The sequence below is a fragment of the Rhinolophus sinicus genome, chromosome 2 (assembly GCF_057876585.1).
Source record: "Rhinolophus sinicus isolate RSI-liver-muscle chromosome 2, RSI-T2T, whole genome shotgun sequence".
NCBI lineage: Eukaryota > Metazoa > Chordata > Mammalia > Chiroptera > Rhinolophidae > Rhinolophus > Rhinolophus sinicus.
The window spans coordinates 128,430,349-128,449,267 of record NC_142502.1 but is presented as its reverse complement, the minus strand read 5'-3'; the positions used below and the strand labels follow the sequence as shown (position 1 = coordinate 128,449,267).

Here is an 18,919-nt window from a genome sequence, read left to right as displayed (position 1 = left end):
ATTGCCTGAAATGCTAAAACCCAGGGATAACATGGTGGTGACTGTCCTAGGTTCTACAACCGGGTCTTCTCACTGAACAGTCTGCCCGAGACTCTTCTTCAGGTCAATAAATGGAGCTCAACCAGAGAACACACAGAACCTAAAAGCACAGGCCGCGGGGAGGAGAGGGCTTCTAGACAGGAAGCGTGTTTGCCCAGAGCTGCCCAGTAAGATGAGGCCTGAGAGTTACCTGTAGGATTTGGCAGATGAAAGGTCAATTGCCTTCATTTTCTTTCTCAAGTCATCAGTGGCCTTGCAGTAATGGGGACAGTAAACTGACTGGAATGGAAGCCAGATTGGTGAGGGCTGAGGAACAGATGGGAAGGTGGTGAGGAAGTGGAAGCGGCCTGTGTAAGGATGGGGAAGGGACGGAGGGAGAACGAGAAAGCGTAGGTAGGCACCAGCTGCCCACTTCACCACGACACGACACACAGCGGTTTCTGGGGCTTGTGCCACCTCCCCTATACACGCCAGACTGGGCCCTCCACTCCTGTCAGATCTGCCCTTCTTCCATCTGAGTGAAGGTGAAACACAGTAGAGGTTGCCCTGTCCTTTGTAAATTCTGAGGAGCCACAGAGATGCGTCCCCCAATGTCCCACCCACGCCTGCCTCTACACCTGCAGGTTCCACACTCATTCCCACCCCATCCCTGCCCCCAGTGTATGGTGAGCACACTGCCTCTTGGCCACACACATCTTTTTTCCTTCACATCACAACCTGTACATGGGACAGTTCCCAGCCTCACTTACGACAAGAGAAATGGGAATTGAAACAACAATGAACTGCTGTTTTTCGCCTGTCAGTTTGACAAAGCTCAATGAGTTTAATAACACTGTGGGCAAGGGTGTGGGAAATTAGCGCTCTCGTGTTGCTGGTGTCAGTGTATTTTGTGAGGTATTTGCTAATACTTCTCAAAACCCAAATGTGCCTGCCTCTGACCTAGCGATTCCCCTCACAGCTGGAAGTGTATCCTACAAGTGCCTTCATACACGAGCAAGATGATGAGTGTTCCAGGGTATTCAGTGCAGCAGAAGACTCAGAAGCACCTACATGTCTGTGAATATGGGGCTGTTCGGTGGCTGTGGTACCTCCATGCAGTGGGTACTGGGTTGCTGTTCCACAGAATGAGGCAGCTTTCTAGATACTGATGTGGAATCAGCTCTAACATGTTGCTGGGTGAACAAGATGGGGGGCAGGCGGCATCTGTGCACGGCAGAGGCCACAGTATGGACCAGGACAGGTGGTCTCCCCTGATGGGAGGGCGTCCTGTCAATACACACAGGACGTGGCTGTGACAAGGCCCATGCCACAGGGAGAGGAGGAAGTGTGCGGCAGGGTTCAGCTCAGGGAGAGGAAGACCAGGCGGTCACGGCCAGTTCCTATGAAGAAGTTTCTCTGTTGTGTGTTCACTGTAGGTCAGTGAGCGCAGAAACTGCCAGGAAGACGTGACTGACCTAGTGTCCAGCTCTGCATCGAGACCTTGGGCCCACTTTCACCGAGGCCCTTGTGTGTCAGCTTTCTAGAGCCATCTGAACAGAGCCGTCAGTCCCAGCAGCAGAAGCTGAGACTCCCCTCAGCTCCTGCCCACAGGCAGTGGTGTGCCAGCGCCAGCCGCCACCCAGCCAGTGCTTAGCATCTCTTCCCAACACTGCCATCAGGGGCTCCCGTGGTCACTTGAAATCGTCCATGGTGGGACTGTTTACCCCGTGGATACCAGCACATGCTACAAAGCAGGGTTTGTGTTTGTGTTTTTGCCTAGAGAGCCAGTTGTTAAGCATTTATCCACATATCACTGAACAGGACCTCGCTCATCCCAAAGCACTCAGAGATGAGTGGGTGGCCAAACTGGAGATTAGTCAGCTCTTCCCTGTCTTTGGGTAAAGTTCGGGCCATAGGCTTGTTGAACAGAAATAACTTTAAATGTTAGTGACTAAACACGTTTCTTAAAAGCTCATCACATGCCCAGCACTCTGCTTGGTCCTCTCCTAAGTGGCTGACATACGTGAGATAATTACCCTGCCAGCTGCTATTCCCATGTTACAGGTGAGACATCACAAGTTCCGTGAGGTGAGGTAACTTCCTCAGGTACACAATTTGTTTATGGGGATCAGCTGGAGTTCCTGATGCTGTATTTATTGAGCACCTCAACAGTCTCCCTTCCCAGAAACCCACTGTGGTTTAAACAAACAGCTGCATTGGATTTCTTTTGTTCCATAGGAGGCCATCTGGTCCAGGTCCCTGCCTCCAGGCCAATGAAGTAAAATATCCCCATTTTAAAGGTGAGATGATCGAGTCCAGAGCCTAGAACCCTGGTCTCTTGCCTCCTGTACGCTGTCTGTCCTTCCACCACTAGAAGTTATCCTCTGGGGGAAGACAATTTTTAAAAACAAACCTTTGATCAAGGCTGGTAGGTGAAGCTGCCAGATTTTCTGAAATGGGAGGGGAAGAGAATACTTTGAGGCCATCCAGGAAAGAAAGAGAATTATTGGGGGAAAGAGAAGGAAATAGGTGTTTATGGGGAAATTTAAACCCAACCAACCCACTCTTACTTTTGAGTTTACTATTCAGTCATGATGTATTTTTGGAGTTCCTCTGCTGCCAGTGTCCAGAGGGGCTCCAAAAAGATTTGTTGCCTCAATGCTGTGACAGGTGCTAGAAAGAAAAAAGTCACTTCATTGGTTTAAAGCACTACGAAAATGTGGTTCTAAAGAACTTTTCCAAGGAAAATTATTTTTGTCGTGTTAAACTAAAAAGTCGCTTATTTGGGGTCATTATCAATTTACTGATTGGATTTATTTGAAACAACTCCCCAATCAACAAAACCTCAAGAAGGAATCCAACCGTCTCAACGTGAATAAAACACAAAGGGTGATGGTGTTTGGGATTTAGTGTCGTTTACAAAACGAAGCAAATGCAGAAACTACTCACCTTTAGAAAAGGAAATAAGGGATAGGAGTGTAAACCTTATTTTCTATACTGTTTGCTCCTGGAACGGTGTCTAATCCATCATGTTTGGGAACCAGTTCCCTAATACTTTCATTTTATCTTCTCCAGTGACTCCTGAAAACTAAATACTTGTTTCCACTTGGGAAAGCCTTTCTATCTCTTCGCTAATTAGTTCATATTGGTATATTTTCAAATTTAGATCCGCTCATGTCCATTTTGGCAGAAGATAGAGGCTCTTAAACAGGCCTCCAGGAACTGGCAGGGTAGGGGGCACAGCCTCCAAGCCACATTTGTGAATTCTTGGCAATACTAAGCCAATTAATGTGAAAACCGATTGCTCAAGAGTGAAAGGGGTTCCATTGTATGTGTTCCATGTCTCTAAAGGATTTGGAAGGGGCTGGACCATCCAGTGTTACAGATGTGGGAATTGGGACTCATGACGTTGATAATGTGCTGAAACTCAAGGTGGGACAGGGTCTGGAAACATCATGAATGCTGGCTTCTGGGTGAGGAATTAGGGGTGTGGACCTGACCCTTGAGCTTCCAGTCCAAAGAACAGACAGAATTTGCAAATGGATAATCACCCCGCATGCTGAGTGCCATGGGAACACCTAGCACAGAGGGCACAGAGGGGAGAGGGAGTGAGTCCTGTGAGGAGCTGGGCAAAGCTTGTCCAGGAAGGGGACCTGGGTGCTGGGTTTTGAAGAAGCAGTTCGTTTCCTACAAGTAAAGGATACACCAGGCCAGGGACCAGCCGAGTAATATGGCACATTCGGAGTGTTGTAAGAACCGTAGTGCAGCTGGTGTTGGGGGTGGGGAGCCGTGAGGGCTGAAGCAGAAGGATAGGTTGGCCCGATTGCTGATCAGTACCCCTTGACCCAGCAGCCAACCAGAGAAGCATTTTAATCAGAGAAGAGGTCTGATAGGTTGTTTTTTAGAAGTGTAACCTCTTACAGAGTTTGGGAAAACATTGCAGTAGTCTTGGTGAGAGATGGTTTCATCCCCAATTATAGCAGAATGGAGAGTTAGGGGAAACTGATCACGTGTTCACATTTTTCATTTATAATATGATTCTTGATGTTAAAAGTTGCCTTTCAAAGAAGCGAAGAGCATTTTGCACTATGTCCTCATGGCTGCATTGAGGACAGCTGTCTGTCTGCAAGGTTGGGTTTCTAGCCTGTTTTCCTGGGTGGCGGCATGCACCGCACAATTTTCTGAGAGGGAGGTCTGGGAACGCCTCTCTTCCCTATTAAAGGGGTCCAGGCCCTAGGATCCCAGAGTCTGTTTACCATTAGGGACCAGAGAGGCAGGAAAGACTGAAAAGCTAGAGAAAACGGCTCACGCTTTCTGCACCAGGCCTGTCCCTCCCACCCAGGAGAAGCAGAAGGAAGTCTGTGGGGTGGGGTGTTCTCACCTGGGAAGTGTTTTGGGGGTGACTTGTTTCCTTGCTTCCAACTCTAGTGCGCCCCTTTTGGGAGCACTGCTATTGATTCTGTAACGTGAAGCTTTGCTTCCTCTCTTGCCCGGGCCCTGCTTAAACGGTTTTCTGTGAGAATGTGTGAATGGGGAGAATGTGGGCGGCACTGAGAGTCCTGTCCACACCGTAGCAAGCTTAGGACGGTGGGGGGGAGCAGGGAGTAGCCCTACCTTCTGGGAGGCGGAGGGTTAATCCCCGTAGCTCATTGGCAGTTCTGCCTCTATACAGGGCATGCTGGGATTTCCTCCCAGCTGTTTTACATCATGAAGATTTGTATGTTGGGGAAATTCCAGGGCACAGCTGCAATTAATCTGCTACACAGTCTTCCAGCTCAGCAGGGATTCTGTAGGACCGAGTCTCCGCCTCTCTGCAGGAAAAGGGGCTCTGGCTCCCACGAGAGCACCCTTCATAGGGACCCTTCCTGAGACCTGAGTCCAGCAGAAGCAGCTGGCCTGGCCGAAGTAATCACCCCAAGGTGGGCACTGGGGGGGCCCGAGAAGCAGAAATGGACCCAGAACATTAAAGAGGAGCAGCACCCCTTATAAATAATAAAACCAAAATGGCATCAATAGCAAACTTGATAAAGATGTCACAAAAAAAGAAATCTTATGTTCACTCTTACTTAGGAATGCAGAAGTAAAAATCTCCAAACGCTTATGGTTAGCATTCCACAGTATAGGACATGAACAAACAAGCCACCATGGCCAGGTAGGGTTTACCTGGGGAACATAAGGGTGCTTTCCTGTAAGGAAGCCCATCACTGTGTGTACATCTCAGGACTGAGTCGAGTAAGAGAAACACCACGACCGTTTTAGTAGATCCTGAGAGAATCCAGCACTGTGCCAGTGAAAATGATTTAAAAATAGGAACAGAATCATCTTTCCTTAGCAAGGTCTAAACCACAGTCTCAGTTTACTTAAATGTGAACCACAAAGGCAGAATTTCCCCAAGTGTGTTCTATGGAAAACCCTGTTCCTCAAAAGAGTTTCCCAGATTCAATAAGATGGGAAACTGCATATCTGTCTTAACTCGGATAGTCACAACACACTGGAGCATATTAAGCAGCCCGTATAAATCGAGGGTAGTAGTATTCACCATTTGGGTGGGTCTGGTGTTTTTCTTTCTGTTTTTGAGTATCAGAGAGACTACTTATCCCACTGACAGCATCCCATAAGCAGTGACCGTTTCTACTGCCTGGCTGGTCATCAGTTGCATTGACGCCACACAGGTACCACGTTTTACATTCCAGAGAGCATCCCCAGGAGGGTGGTGTAGCTGGACCATCTTTACCATGTCCTGCAGCCTGGCCATGATATACTGGTCAGACCCATTGTGGCCAGTTGGTTGGATCCTAGACTGGTCTTGGAGAAAGCAGCAGTTTTAATTTGCCCATATGCCATCACTGTGCAAAGAGTCTAGATTCAGCCACACATCTCTTAATACCCAAGGACATGCTCCCACCAATGAGTGATTTCCCCCAGAGTTATTGTGGCGCTGGCTCACATGATAATTACAACCAAGAAGAGCTTTGTTTCTACTAAACATTGGGTTGGGCCTGACCTAGAGATTCAGAATTGCCCAACCACCTCCAAATTTGTGGTGCTGAGGTAGGGGAGGAGTACAGGGGATGTTGCTGGCTCCTCTGCCCCAGTTCATGGTTCTGGGAAGCTCGGCTGTCCCTTTGGAATACTCCTTTCCTTCAGAACTGCAATCCAGTGGCTTTCTGTGGCCAAGCTCAGGAGGCTCCAATGTGTTTATAGGCCTCCCCCCACCAACACCACCCCGATCTTCGTCACTTGTTTCAAAATCTTAAAAAGGCAGAAATGTACAAAAGAAGTGACCATCCTCCATTACCCTACCTCCCAGAATGCATCCCTCTTTACATACATGCACCACTCCCCGCCACCCGCAGGATGGGCTGGAGCAGGAAGGGTCCTAGGCCACTATTCCCAGAACCACCTCTCCCCACCTGTCTAACAGGTCTGTAAGGGGCCAGACAAGTCTAAAGATTTCTACCCACCTTCCAAGCTTCCAAGTCTTTGTTAAAGTCAGTGAGTGAGAGTGGACCCTGAAGAAGAGGCCAGTGTGGTCTTCTCCCACCAGAAGTCTAGACATCCTGGTAAGTAGGTAAAGTGCCAAGCACATGGTAGATAACCAAAACAGTAGCTGTTACTAAAAGTTCTTACTATGAGCGTGTGTTATTGTGTGTTTGTACTTTGATAGCCCCAGTACCAAGGCAGACAGACCCTCGTGCAACTCATAGTATATTGAGTACCAGCTCCTCAGCCACTAGAGTGGTGGTTCTCATTGGTTGGCAATTTTGGCAAAGTCTGGAGACATTTTTCGTTATCACAAATTGGCAGGAGTAGGCAGGGGCCAGGGATGCTGCTGAACATCCTGCAGTGCACAGAACAGATCCCACAACAAAGAATTATCCGGCCCAAAATGTCAGTAGTGCCGAGGTTGAGAAACCCTGTGCTAGAATCCTACAAGCCTAGCAACCCCTAAGGTCACCTGATAAGACCCAAAACTCTAACATTATCCCAAAGTAGGATAGACTCCTGTGGGCCACCCCCATATGATGTAAGAACATCCTTGGCAAGCCAACAAGAATGAAGAGTGTTGAGTGTTTATCTTTATGACTCTAAATAGGGAACCAGATGCTAGTAGAGCTGATGAATTTTAGGAGCCCTCTGTTGTGTTTGGGGCAGGGATGGGGTGGGACACTTGTCATTAGCACCTGATACTTAGAACAAATGGAAATATTCAGGTTATTGCTTTTGGAGAAATGAATGTAATGTTTAGCACTTAAGTGTAAGATCTGGCCACCTCAAGTGTCTCTACAGGAAAACATTGACGTGTATATCTTCATTCAGCTTCTGCATGGTCAGCCCTGTTCGAGGCAGAAAGGAGAGAGAAAAACCCATCAGAGCAAAGAAAAGGCTGGAATGGGAGGTGGGGTGTTTAAGAAGATAGTGTCATGAAAAGCTTAATGATTCATGTTATAGTGAAAAGTGTGGGGTTTGAGGTTGAGAGACCTCAGCTCCAGCTCCAGCTCTCATCATAAAGTTGGGCGTCATTTACCCTGTATTTACGTCCATTACCTCATGTGAAAACTTGGGACAGTCATCCTCACTTGTCACATAGCAGGGTTACTGTGAAGATTAACCTGGGTTATGTGTATGAAAATGCTTTGAAAACTGCCAGCGTGGCACAGATGTTGTTACTCACCAAGGGAATTAGCTTTAACTAATGATACCAATATTTGTCAAGTGCTTTTTTTAACTTGCCAAAAGCATTTAAATCCCAGTAAGGCTCTGAGTAGAGAGAGAGATGAGTGGGGGTGGGAAGGAAGGAAGACGATATGATCATCAGAGGACAGGGACAGAAGTGAGATTCAGTGTGAGGCATGAAGGGGGTGCAGGGTACCAGAGGGCCCAGAGTGGAAAGAGTGTCCTTATTCATGGGATCCCCAATACCCTCTTTCATTCCCACCTCCCTGGTCTCTTACAGCCAGGCCTGCTAGGCCCATCCCACCTACTGTCTGTGCCACTCGTAGATGTGTCCTTGGGTTGTTATTCTGGCCTGTGGACACCTTTTTAAAAGCTCAGTCCCTGCCCTCAGTCAAGTTTTGTGGTTGATGAAAAGCAAAGGGTTTCACACAAATGGAAACGAGAAAAAAGGTGGGGTAGCAATACTTATATTGGACAAAATAGACTTTAAAACAAAGACTATATGAGACAAAGAAGGACATTACATAATAATAAAGGGATCAATCCTACAGGGTGATACAACACTAATACACATTTATGCACCCAACATAGGATCATCTAAATATATAAAACAAATATTGACTGACATGAAGGCAGAGATCAACAGTAACACAATCATAGTAGGGAACTTTAATACCCCACTGACACCAATGGACAGATCTTCCAGAAAGCAAATCAACACAGAAACAGCAGTCTTAAATGACACACTGGACCACATGGATTTAATTGATATTTTTTGAGTATTTCACCCCAAAGCAGTTGAATATACATTCTTTTCAAGTGCACATGGAACATTTTCCAAGCTAGATCACGTGTTAGGCCACAAAACAAGTCTCAGTAAACTTAAGAACATTGAAATCATATCAAACATCTCTTACTGCAGTGGTATGAAACTAGAAATCAATTAAAAGAAAAAAACCTGAAAAACACACAAACACACGGAGGCTATATAGCATGCTACTAAATAATGAATGGGTCAACAAGGAGATCAACGAAGAAATCAAAAGATACCTTGAGACAAACAAAAATGAAAACACAACAACCCAAAAATCTATGGGACACAGCAAAAGCAGTCCTAAGAGGGAAATTCATAGTAATGCAAGCCTACCTAAAGAAACAAGAAAAATCTCAAATAAACAGTCTAACTTTACACCTGAGGGAACTGGAAAAAGAACAGCCAACAAAGCCCAAATTGAATACAAGGGAGGAACCAATAAAGATCAGAGAGGAAATAAATGAAATAGAGGCTAAAAATACAATACAAAAGATCAGTGAAACCAAGAGCTTGTTTTGAAAAGATAAAATTGACAGACTTTTAGCCAGACTCATTAAGGAAAAAAACAGGACCCAAATGAATAAAATCAAAAACGAAAAAGAAGTTACAATAACATAGTGATACAAAAAATTTTAAGAAAATACTACAAGCAACTAACGATATGCCAGCAGATTGGAAAATCCAGAAGAAATGGATAAATTCCTAGAAGCATGCAATCTACCAAGGCTGATTCAGGTAGAAACAGAAAATCTGAACAGTCTTGTTACTATCAATGAAATTATATCAGCAGTCAACAAGCTTCCAACAAACAAAAGTCCTGGACCAGATGGCTCCACAGGTGAATTTTACCAAACACTCAAAAAAGAATTAACACTTCCTTTCCTCAAACTAGTCCAAAAAATCCAAGAGGAGGGGAGGCTCCCAAGCTCATTTTATGAGGCCACCATTACCCTGATTCCAAAACCAGACAAATACGTTACAAACAAAAGAAAACTAGAGGCTGATATCCGTAATGAAAATAGGTGCAAAAATCCTCAACAAAATATTAGCAAACTGAATTCAGCAATACATTAAAAAGATCATACAACATGATGAAATGAGATTTATTACTGAGATACAACATTGGTTCAATGTCTGCAAATAAATTAATATACACCACATAAACAAAATGAAAAAGAAAAATCACCTGGTCATATCAATAGGTGGAGAAAAAGCAAAATACATTTATGATAAAAAAAGAAAAAACTCTCAGCAAAGTGGGAATAGAGGGAACATATCTCAACATAATAAAAGCCATATATGAGGTCTGACAATTAAATTCGCAAACTTGTTGCAACGATGTTACTAACCTTTTTTGATATCAGAAGGATTATTCATTATGAATTTGTACCAACTGGACAAACAGTTAACCAAGTTTACTATTTGGAAGTGCTGAAAAGGCTGCGTGAAAAAGCTAGATGACCTGAACTTTTCGCCAACAATTCATGGCTCTTGCATCACGACAATGCACCAACCAGCTCACAGGGCACTTGTCTGTGAGGGAGTTTTTAGCCAGTAAACAAATAACTGTAATGAAACACCCTCCCTACTCACCTGATCCGGCCCCCAATGCCTTCTTTCTTTACCCGAAGATAAAGGAAATATTGAAGGAAGATATTTTGATGACATTCAGGACATCAAGGATAATACAATGACAGCTCTGATAGCCATTCCAGAAAAAGAGTTCCAAAATTGCTTTACAGGATGGACTAGGTTGCTGGCGTCAGTGCATAGCTTCCCAAGGGGAGTACTCGGAAGGTGACAGTAGTGATGTTCAGCAATGAAGTATGTAGCACTTTTTCTAGGATGAGTTCTCATACTTAACTGTCAGACTGCATGTGACAAACCCACAGCTAATATAGTCAGTGAAGAAAAGCTTAAAGTATTCCTCCTAAGATCAGGAACAAGACAAGGATGCCCACTTTCACCACTTTTATTCAACATAGTACTGGAAGTTCTACAGCACTCAGACAAGAAAACGAAACAAAAGGACTCCAAGTGGGAAAGGAAGAAGTAAAACTGTCATTGTTTGCAGATGACATGATACTGTATAGAGAGAACCCCAAAGATTCCACCAAAAAACTATTAGAATTGATAAATGAATTTAGTAAAGTAACAGCATACAAAATGAATGTTCAGAAATCTATTGCATTTTTATACTCCAATAATGAACTATCAGAAAGAGAAATTAAGAATCCCATTCACAGTTGCATCCAAAAAAATAAAATACTTAGGGAAAAATTTAACCAAGGAAGTAAAAGATCTGTACTCCAAATTATAAGATGCTGAAGAGAGAAATTAAAGAAGATACAAATAAGTGGAAATCTATACAATGCTCGTGGATAGGAAGAATTAGTATAGATAAATGTCCATACTACCCAAAGGAATCTATAAATTCAATGCAATCCCTATCAAAATACAAATGGCATGTTTCACAGAACTAGAACAAATAATCCTAAAATTTATATGGAACCATAAAAGACTCCAAATAGACATGGCAGTCCTGAGAAATAAGAACAAAGTTGGAGGTATCGCATTACTCCAACTTATCAAATTATACTACAAGGCTGTAGTAATCAAAACAGCATGGTACTGGCATAAAAACAGACACATAGATCAATGGAACAGAATAGAGAGCCCAGAAATAAATCCATGCCTATATGGTCATTTAATCTATGACAAAGGAAGCAGGAATTTACACTGGAGTAAAGTGAGTCTGTTCAATAAATGGTGCTGGGAAAACTGGACATATACATGCAAAAAAATGAAACAGGACCTTCTTGCGCCATATACAAGAAGAAACTCAAAATGTATTAAAGACTTAAACGTAAGACTAGAAACCACAAAACTCTTAGAAGAAAACATAGGAAGTAAATTGGCAGATATTACCCTTAGTAATATTTTTACTGATATATCTCCTTGGGCAAGGGAAACAAAAGAAAAAATAGACATGGGACTACATCAAACTAAAACGTTTTGTCACAGCAAATGTAACCATCAACAAAACGAAAATACATCCTACTGAATGGGAGAAGATATTTGCCAATGATGCACCTGATAAGGGGATAATATCTAAAATTTATTTAAAAACTCAACCCCAAAAGAACAAACAATCCAATTTAAAAATGGGCAGAGGACCTGAATAGACATTTCTCCAAAGAAGACATACAAATAGCCAATAGACATGCTCAAAAGATGCTCAACATCACTCATTATTAGAGAAATGCAAATAAAAACCACAATGTGATACCACCTCACTCCTGTCAGAATGGCTATCATCAGTTAATGAAAAAAACAAGTGCTGTTGAGGCTGTGAAGAAAAGGAAACCCTTGTGCACTGTTGGTGGGATTGCAAATTGGTGCAGCCATGATGGAAAACAGTATGGAGTTTTCTCAAAAAATTAAAAATAGAGCTACCTTATGACCAAGTAATTCATTCCACTTCTGGGTATTTATCCTAAGGAATCCAAAACATTAATTCAAAAAATATATATGCAGTCCCATGTTTACTGCAGCGCTAGTCACAATAGCCAAGGTATGGAAATGCTCACCAACACACAATTGGATAAAGAAATAGTGGTACATTTATATAATGGAGTATTAGGTTACTCTGCCATAAAAAAGAATGAAATCTTACCATTTGCCACAACATGAATGAATCTAGAGGACATCATGCTAAATGAAATAAGTAGGTGAGAAAGACAAATACCATATGATGTCATTTATATGTGGAATCTAAAGCACAGAATAAACAAATAAAACAGAAATAGACTTATAGATACAGAGAACAAACTGATGGTTGCTAGATGGGAGAAGGGTTTGGCGGGATCGGTGAGAAAGGTGAAGGGATTAGGAAATACAAATTGGTAGTCACAAAATTGTGACGGGGATGTGTGGGAAAGAGTCAATAATGTAAAAACTGTGTATGGTGTCAGATGGGTACTATACTTTATGAAGGGATCACTTAAGTATATAAATACCTAACCAGTGTGCTGTACACATGAAACTAATACAAAATAATACTGAATGTCAACTATAATTATATACTCGTATAGTCACAGGATGTAAAGTACAGCATAGGCAATAGAGTCATAGGGAATAGAGTTAATGGTACTGTAATAGCCAGGTTGGTGTCAGATGGGTAATAGACTTGGGGTTATCACTTTGTGAGGTGTGTAAATGTCTAATTGTGTTGTTTTGTACACCTGACTAATAATAAAAAATAAATTAATTCAAAATAAAAATGGGGGCTTTCTGAGGCACAGCCCATCTCACTTTCCTGAAACGTGCACATAGCTCTAGCTCAAATGATGACTTTTTCCACTGAAAATGTATGACCAGAGCAAAAGATAACTCAAAGATTTCTGTCTCCATATGAAACTCTTCCTGGAGCCACCATTTCCTATTAGAGATTTAATTTTCAAAGTAGCCTCAAGAATTCTGCAGAGTCTGCATAGCTGGTCTACTGCCCAGAAGCACTATATCAGTGTTGGCACTAAGAGAACACGTGTGTTTTTGCTCCTGGCAAAGACTAATGTTTTGCTTATGAAAATTAATAGCTGCCATATATCAAACAAGTGTCTCTCTCGTGCAAAGCATCATGTTTAATACTTGACATTGTCCCTAATCCTTCTAACAACCTGTAAAGTTCATGATAATAGCCTCGCCTTACAGGTGAGGAAACTGAGACTCAGAATTAAGACGCATGTCCTGGGTCACACAACCTACGCTGGCAGAGTGGGAACCTAAACCCATGAATGTACAACTGCAGAGCACAGTAGGCTCGCCCACGCCCTCCCTGCTTCTCCACTCACTGCCCTCCAGGCTCTTGCCAAAGATTGTGCCATCCTGCGGTTAAGGAGAAGCGTTTTGGTTAAAGTGTGTGTGTGTGTGTGTGTGTGTGTGTGTGTGTGTGTGTGTGTGTGTGTGTAGGATTTGCTATTTGGCTTGGATTTTCTGTAATAATACCTGGGAAAAGGCAGGTTGTTGAGAAACACTATAATGAAGTAAAGTTCAGTGCCCTTGAGTATGAACAGTATTACCCATGACCCTGTGAGTGTCCGGCAGATGGTTTTATTCATTCAGTCACCAGATCCTTCTAGAGAGGCTATTTCTTAGGGAGCATTGTGTGTGTGATGCTGTAAGAGGTGGAAATGAACGGGGCACGATCACCATCTGGGAGCCTTTGCTCCCTCGATGAGCCCTACTTGTCCCGTGACTACAGTAGGGAGGACTTGATCCTCACCGACAGGTTCTTACGGGGTTGTGTGTATCCCCCCAAAGTGATGGAGGGAACGGGTGCTGGCAGTGGTGATGATACATGTGTGCTCTCCCCTGGGCTGACCATGTGGACACTGTCCAGGAAGCAGGTGTGCCGTGAATATGAGTCACGTCCCTGACCCGCCGGTCGCCCGGCTACATTGCTCCTCCGCTCTCCCTGGACGCCCCAAGCCTCCTCTGACCAGCTGCTCTGTGTTTTCTGTCCCCTGTGCAGTACCTGCAGATGAAATGGCCCCTCCTCGATGTCCCCTCTGGCAGCACAGTCAAGGACACCAGGTCTCCGTCCCCAGCACACTTGGTAAGTTTGTTTCTCCTTAAAATACTGAAAGGCCACTCTGGCTGACTGTGTCCATGTCTCTGTGTCCCCTCTACCTTCCCGTAAGTGCTGGGCTCTGCTGGTGTTGCCACCAGTGTGTGAGCACGCTGAACAGTCAGCGGTGTAGGGATTAGATTGTGCACTTCCGCACGCCTTCCATACACACACACACACACACACACACACACACACACACACACACCACCTGGGAAGTTGTGTGATTGGAAGCACCGCCCAACCCTGTTTGGTAACCCTGGTCCTTCCCCTCTGCTGCCGGAGGCCCTCTGTGGGGCCGCAGTGTCTCCTCTCTCTGTCCGAGCTCGTTCAGCCTCTGCTTCTCCTCGGAGCTGCAAGGCAACAGTTGAAGAGGCTCTTCTGTACAGGATGTTTTAGGAAAGAATGAATTGAGACATGTGCAAACAAAAACCCCATGGGGCAGCCAAGGCTCTCCTGCCAAGCCCTTTGGCAACACGGGCTCTAAAGGGAGGTCTGCATGGTCCTGGGAGACAGGAGAAATGGGGCCCGAGCAGATCTCCTCACCACCTTAACAACTTGCAACAGACTGAATTTGAAAGCAAATAAGAGATGATCCTTGGAAAGTGGCATTCCCCTTACCTGGACTTTTCTTAAGAGCTTAGGGCAACTCTTGCCTTAAAGACTATACACCTCACAAGTTAACATGTTACAGTGTGTCTCACAATCATAGAAGGTGCAGTTAAAAGCAGCCCCGCTGGCATGACATAGTATCCATTTAGAGACAAGCAGACTTGGGAACGCATGATGTTTTTACAATTTTATTCTAGAAAATTTCACCTTTTCCCTTCACCCACATTCCCCCTCCCATCACACTAGGTTGTTTTAAAGCAAATCCCAGACATACTATTTCCTTGCGTTCGGGACATTTTAAGCTATCCCAGTAGTACTTTTCATTGTAAGTTTAGAGTCTAGTTGAGGAGAAAGAAGATATACATAGAAAGATAATTTACAAAGCTATGTCATGGGTAGTTCTCAGATGACTGTCACAGCCATCTACTGGGGAGACGGGTGAGAACTGCTGTTTCACAGCTTCTGGGAGAGACCAGTGACTGAGTAGGGAGCAGTGAGGGGCGGCACCAGCCATCCAGTGCAGGCTGCCCCTGAGAGGTTCCTGCCCGGACACTAAGACATGAGCAGCCTGTTGAACAAGCACCCCAGGAATAGGCCAGATTCCCATTGCAGGTGGTGGAATGCAAGGTACGGGCGCCCTCTAGTGGCGTGAGTCTGTCACCGGGAGGACCTGGCATCCCATCCCACATCCGCCCTGCCACAGACCTTGCTTTGCTCCTCCCGGTGCAGCTCTCTCTATAACCGTTTCAAATCTTTGCTGCCCCCACACATTCTTGGCATCCCCCAGCCCACTCCAGCAAACCCAGATGGCAGGGCCCTCTCTCCTCTCTTCCCTCCTCATCCCGTCTCTCTGCACATTGTCTAAAATCTCCATCTACTTTTAGAGGAAATGGGTTCCCCTTAAAATTAGCACATGTATTACAAGAAATATTAAAGGGACTTCTTTAAGAATAATAAGAAGAAAATAAAAAATATGAATAATAAAATGATAGTAACTACATTCATGTCAATAATTATTTTAAATGTAAATGAATTAAATGCTCCAATCAAAAGGCATAGAGTAGCTGAATGGATAAGAAAACAAGACCCTTACATATGCTGCCTACAAGAAACGCACTTCAGATCGAAAGACACACACAGACTGAAAGAAAGGGAATGGAAAAAGACATTTCATGCAAATGGAAACAAACAAAAAAAGCTGGGGTAGCAATATTTATATCAGACAAAATAGACTTTATGAGTAAAACACAGGCTATAACAAGTGGCAAAGAAGGACTCAGCAATCTACTTCTGGGTACGTATCCAAAGGAATGCAAAGCATTAATTCAAAAAGACATGCACCCCTATGTTTATTGCAGCATTATTTATAATAGCCAAGGTATGGAAGCAACCTAAGTGTCCATTGATAGATGAATGGATAAAGCAGTGGTACATATACACAATGGAATATTACTCAGGCATAAGCAAGAATGAAATGTTTCCATTTGCAACAACATGGATGGACCTAGAGGGTATTATGCTAAGTGAAATAAGTCAGACTGAGAAAGGCAAATACCACATGATTTCACTTATATGTGGAATCTGAAAAAAGTAAAATAAAATAAATGAACAAACAAAACAGATACAAACTCATAGATAAAGAGAACATTTTGGGAGTGGGGTTGAAGGGTGGGTGAAAAAGAGATTGAGATGTGCAAATTGCCAGGTATAAAAACAGTCACAGGATGTAAAGTACAGCATAGGGAATGTAGTTGCTAATATTGTAATAACTGTAGGGTGTCAGATGGGTACTGGACTTATAGGAGGCATCACTTTGTAAGTTATATAAATGTCTAATCACTGTGTTGTACACCTGAGACTAATATAATATGTGTCAACCGTAATTGAAAAAGAAAACAATTATTTAAAAAATATATATACTAACACATGTACTCTTTGAGTTTCCCATCCTTCCCTGTTGCACAGAGCAACTCATTTCTGCAAAATAAAATAAACCTATATCCCGCCCTTCTCTGTGTGTGTGCATTATCCCATTTCCTTCCTAATGTTTACTGCCCAGCTTTTCACACAAAAGCCAGACCTTCCACCTCCATCCCCATATCATTTATTCTGCCAATCCATTGCAGCCTGGTTCAGCTCTCCATTTGTCATCTAATACCTAAGTCCAATAATTTCCCCTACTTTTGCTCAGCACAGGTGACACCTGACAGTATTTACAATCCTTTGCTTCCTATAATCTTTTTTTCATTGGCTCCAGGAGATTATATTAATATATAGCATCAGTTCTTGGCCTTCTCTAAGCTTCCATTTGCTTTCTAGACTCTTTTCCTCGATAAATCAGCTACTCATCCTCACTTATTATCTGAGTGTGACACAACAATATATGAAATCCCTAAACTCTCAATAAGGTTCTATACCCATAGCTCTACCTGCCAAACAAACACCCAACCATTGCAAATGTGTGCTTTGCAGATACTAATTCAGCATTTTGGGGGAGTAGAGGCTCCTTATTTTGTCTGAGTGGAAAAGCATAAACTAGTTGATAAATTTCATTGTAGACAGCAAAATGGATAATTTTCTAGTAAACTATATATTATCATACTCTGTACTTCAATGTGGAAAAGCAGAAATAGGCCTCAAAAGCTTGAGGAACAATTTATGGGAGAAAATCTTACCACTAACTCGCAATTATCCAAGTTGGGAGAAGAATACCATTTTCACTTTTGAGTCTGAGCATCTCCTTCCAACTTCTGAGACACATGTATATGTAGTAGGAGCAACACCTGAGGTACCCGAGGGCGGTGGTATAAGTGTTGGAGGCTGTGGGTTTGAATTTCAACTCCGCCTCTTTCTATTTGTGCAGCTTCAGGCAAATTGCCTCATCTGTCTTTGCCTTGGTTTCCTCATCTATAAAATGGGAATTCAAAGAGGACTTGACCTCAGAGAGTTGTGTGAAAATGAGCCAGTGAATTGTAATGGGTTTGCAGTGGTGCCTAGCAGGAAGTAAGCCCTCAGTAACTGTTCGCTCACTCCTATCACCAGCACCACTGCCACTACTGTTAAGAGAGGGAAAGACAATTAAAATACCATTTCATTAGCAAACTAAGAGGAGATGAGGTCCTGCCTTCGGTGCCAGATCAAATGGACAGATTGCAAAGGTAATAGAGATAAGGAGCCTATAGAATTTGTCATCTAGTCTCCCAAGGATATGATTTAATTGGTCTGGGGTAAGGCTGGTATCTTAGTTTTTTAAGCTCCCCAGGAGATTCTCAGGGACAACCAGAGTTGAGAATCGTTGCCCTAATTGTAAATGGGAGGTAACGGGGAGGAGTTTAGAGATGATCCCAGTTTACTGGGCACCGGTTACTCTAGTAAAGAAGGAGAAGCAGCACTTGCAGTTTAACAAAGTCATCATGGAGATTCAGGCACTGGCTTTTGTATTAGAAAAATGAAAATACTTGATGATGAAATTTCTTTTAGAATCATGAGCAAAATATTCTAAAATGAGGTTTGCCCTGGAGAAGGGCAAATGCAGAAAACTGCCTACATACTTGCCGAGATTCAGTGAGGTGTGTCCAAGCTGCCTCTTACGGAGATGTATATAAACAAGCCATAACTTGGCCATAGTGGGGATGGAGTTCAGTATCATTACTCCTTGGATTTTATGCTTTCAAAACAAGCTCTAAAAGCTGAGTAGTAGTGGTATTTTATATGTTAGTCCTCAGTGTGGCCCCATGTACCCGGCCCCTGTCTTTCCCTCCACTCTCTCGCTGGAATGCTAGCGCCATAATGCCTGGCTCAGAGTAGAGATCCTCAAGGAGCATTTGTTAAATGAGTGGAAGAATAAGTGGTCTGGGGAAAGACTCATGTACCCTTCTAAAACCTCTCTCTACTCTTGGGTTAATCCCTCTTCAGATTCAGGATTTATTATCATTATTATTATTATTTAATTTTATTGGGGAACAGTGTGTTTTTTCCAGGACCCATCAGCTCCAAGTCAAGTCGTTGTCCTCCAATCTAGTTGTGGAGGGCGCAGCTCTGCTCCAAGTCTAGTCGCCGTTTTCAACCATGTTGTTAAAAGAGCTCGCACTCTAACCAGCTGAGCCATCTGGCCGCCCACCAGCAGCTTTGCAGCAGCTCAGCTCAAGTCACTGTCTTCAATCTAGTTG

The 18,919-nt window shown here is 43.5% G+C and overlaps 1 protein-coding gene across 1 annotated transcript in view; it reads left to right on the top strand.

Annotated features, from left to right (window-relative positions):
* Nucleotides 1-18,919, top strand: part of TCF7L1 (transcription factor 7 like 1) — a 157,397-nt gene that overhangs the window by 123,021 nt on the left and 15,457 nt on the right. The window contains exon 4 of the mRNA XM_019714549.3: nucleotides 14,043-14,126. Within this exon, the coding sequence (XP_019570108.2) occupies nucleotides 14,043-14,126 (84 nt within the window). The remainder of the gene's footprint in view (nucleotides 1-14,042; nucleotides 14,127-18,919) is intronic.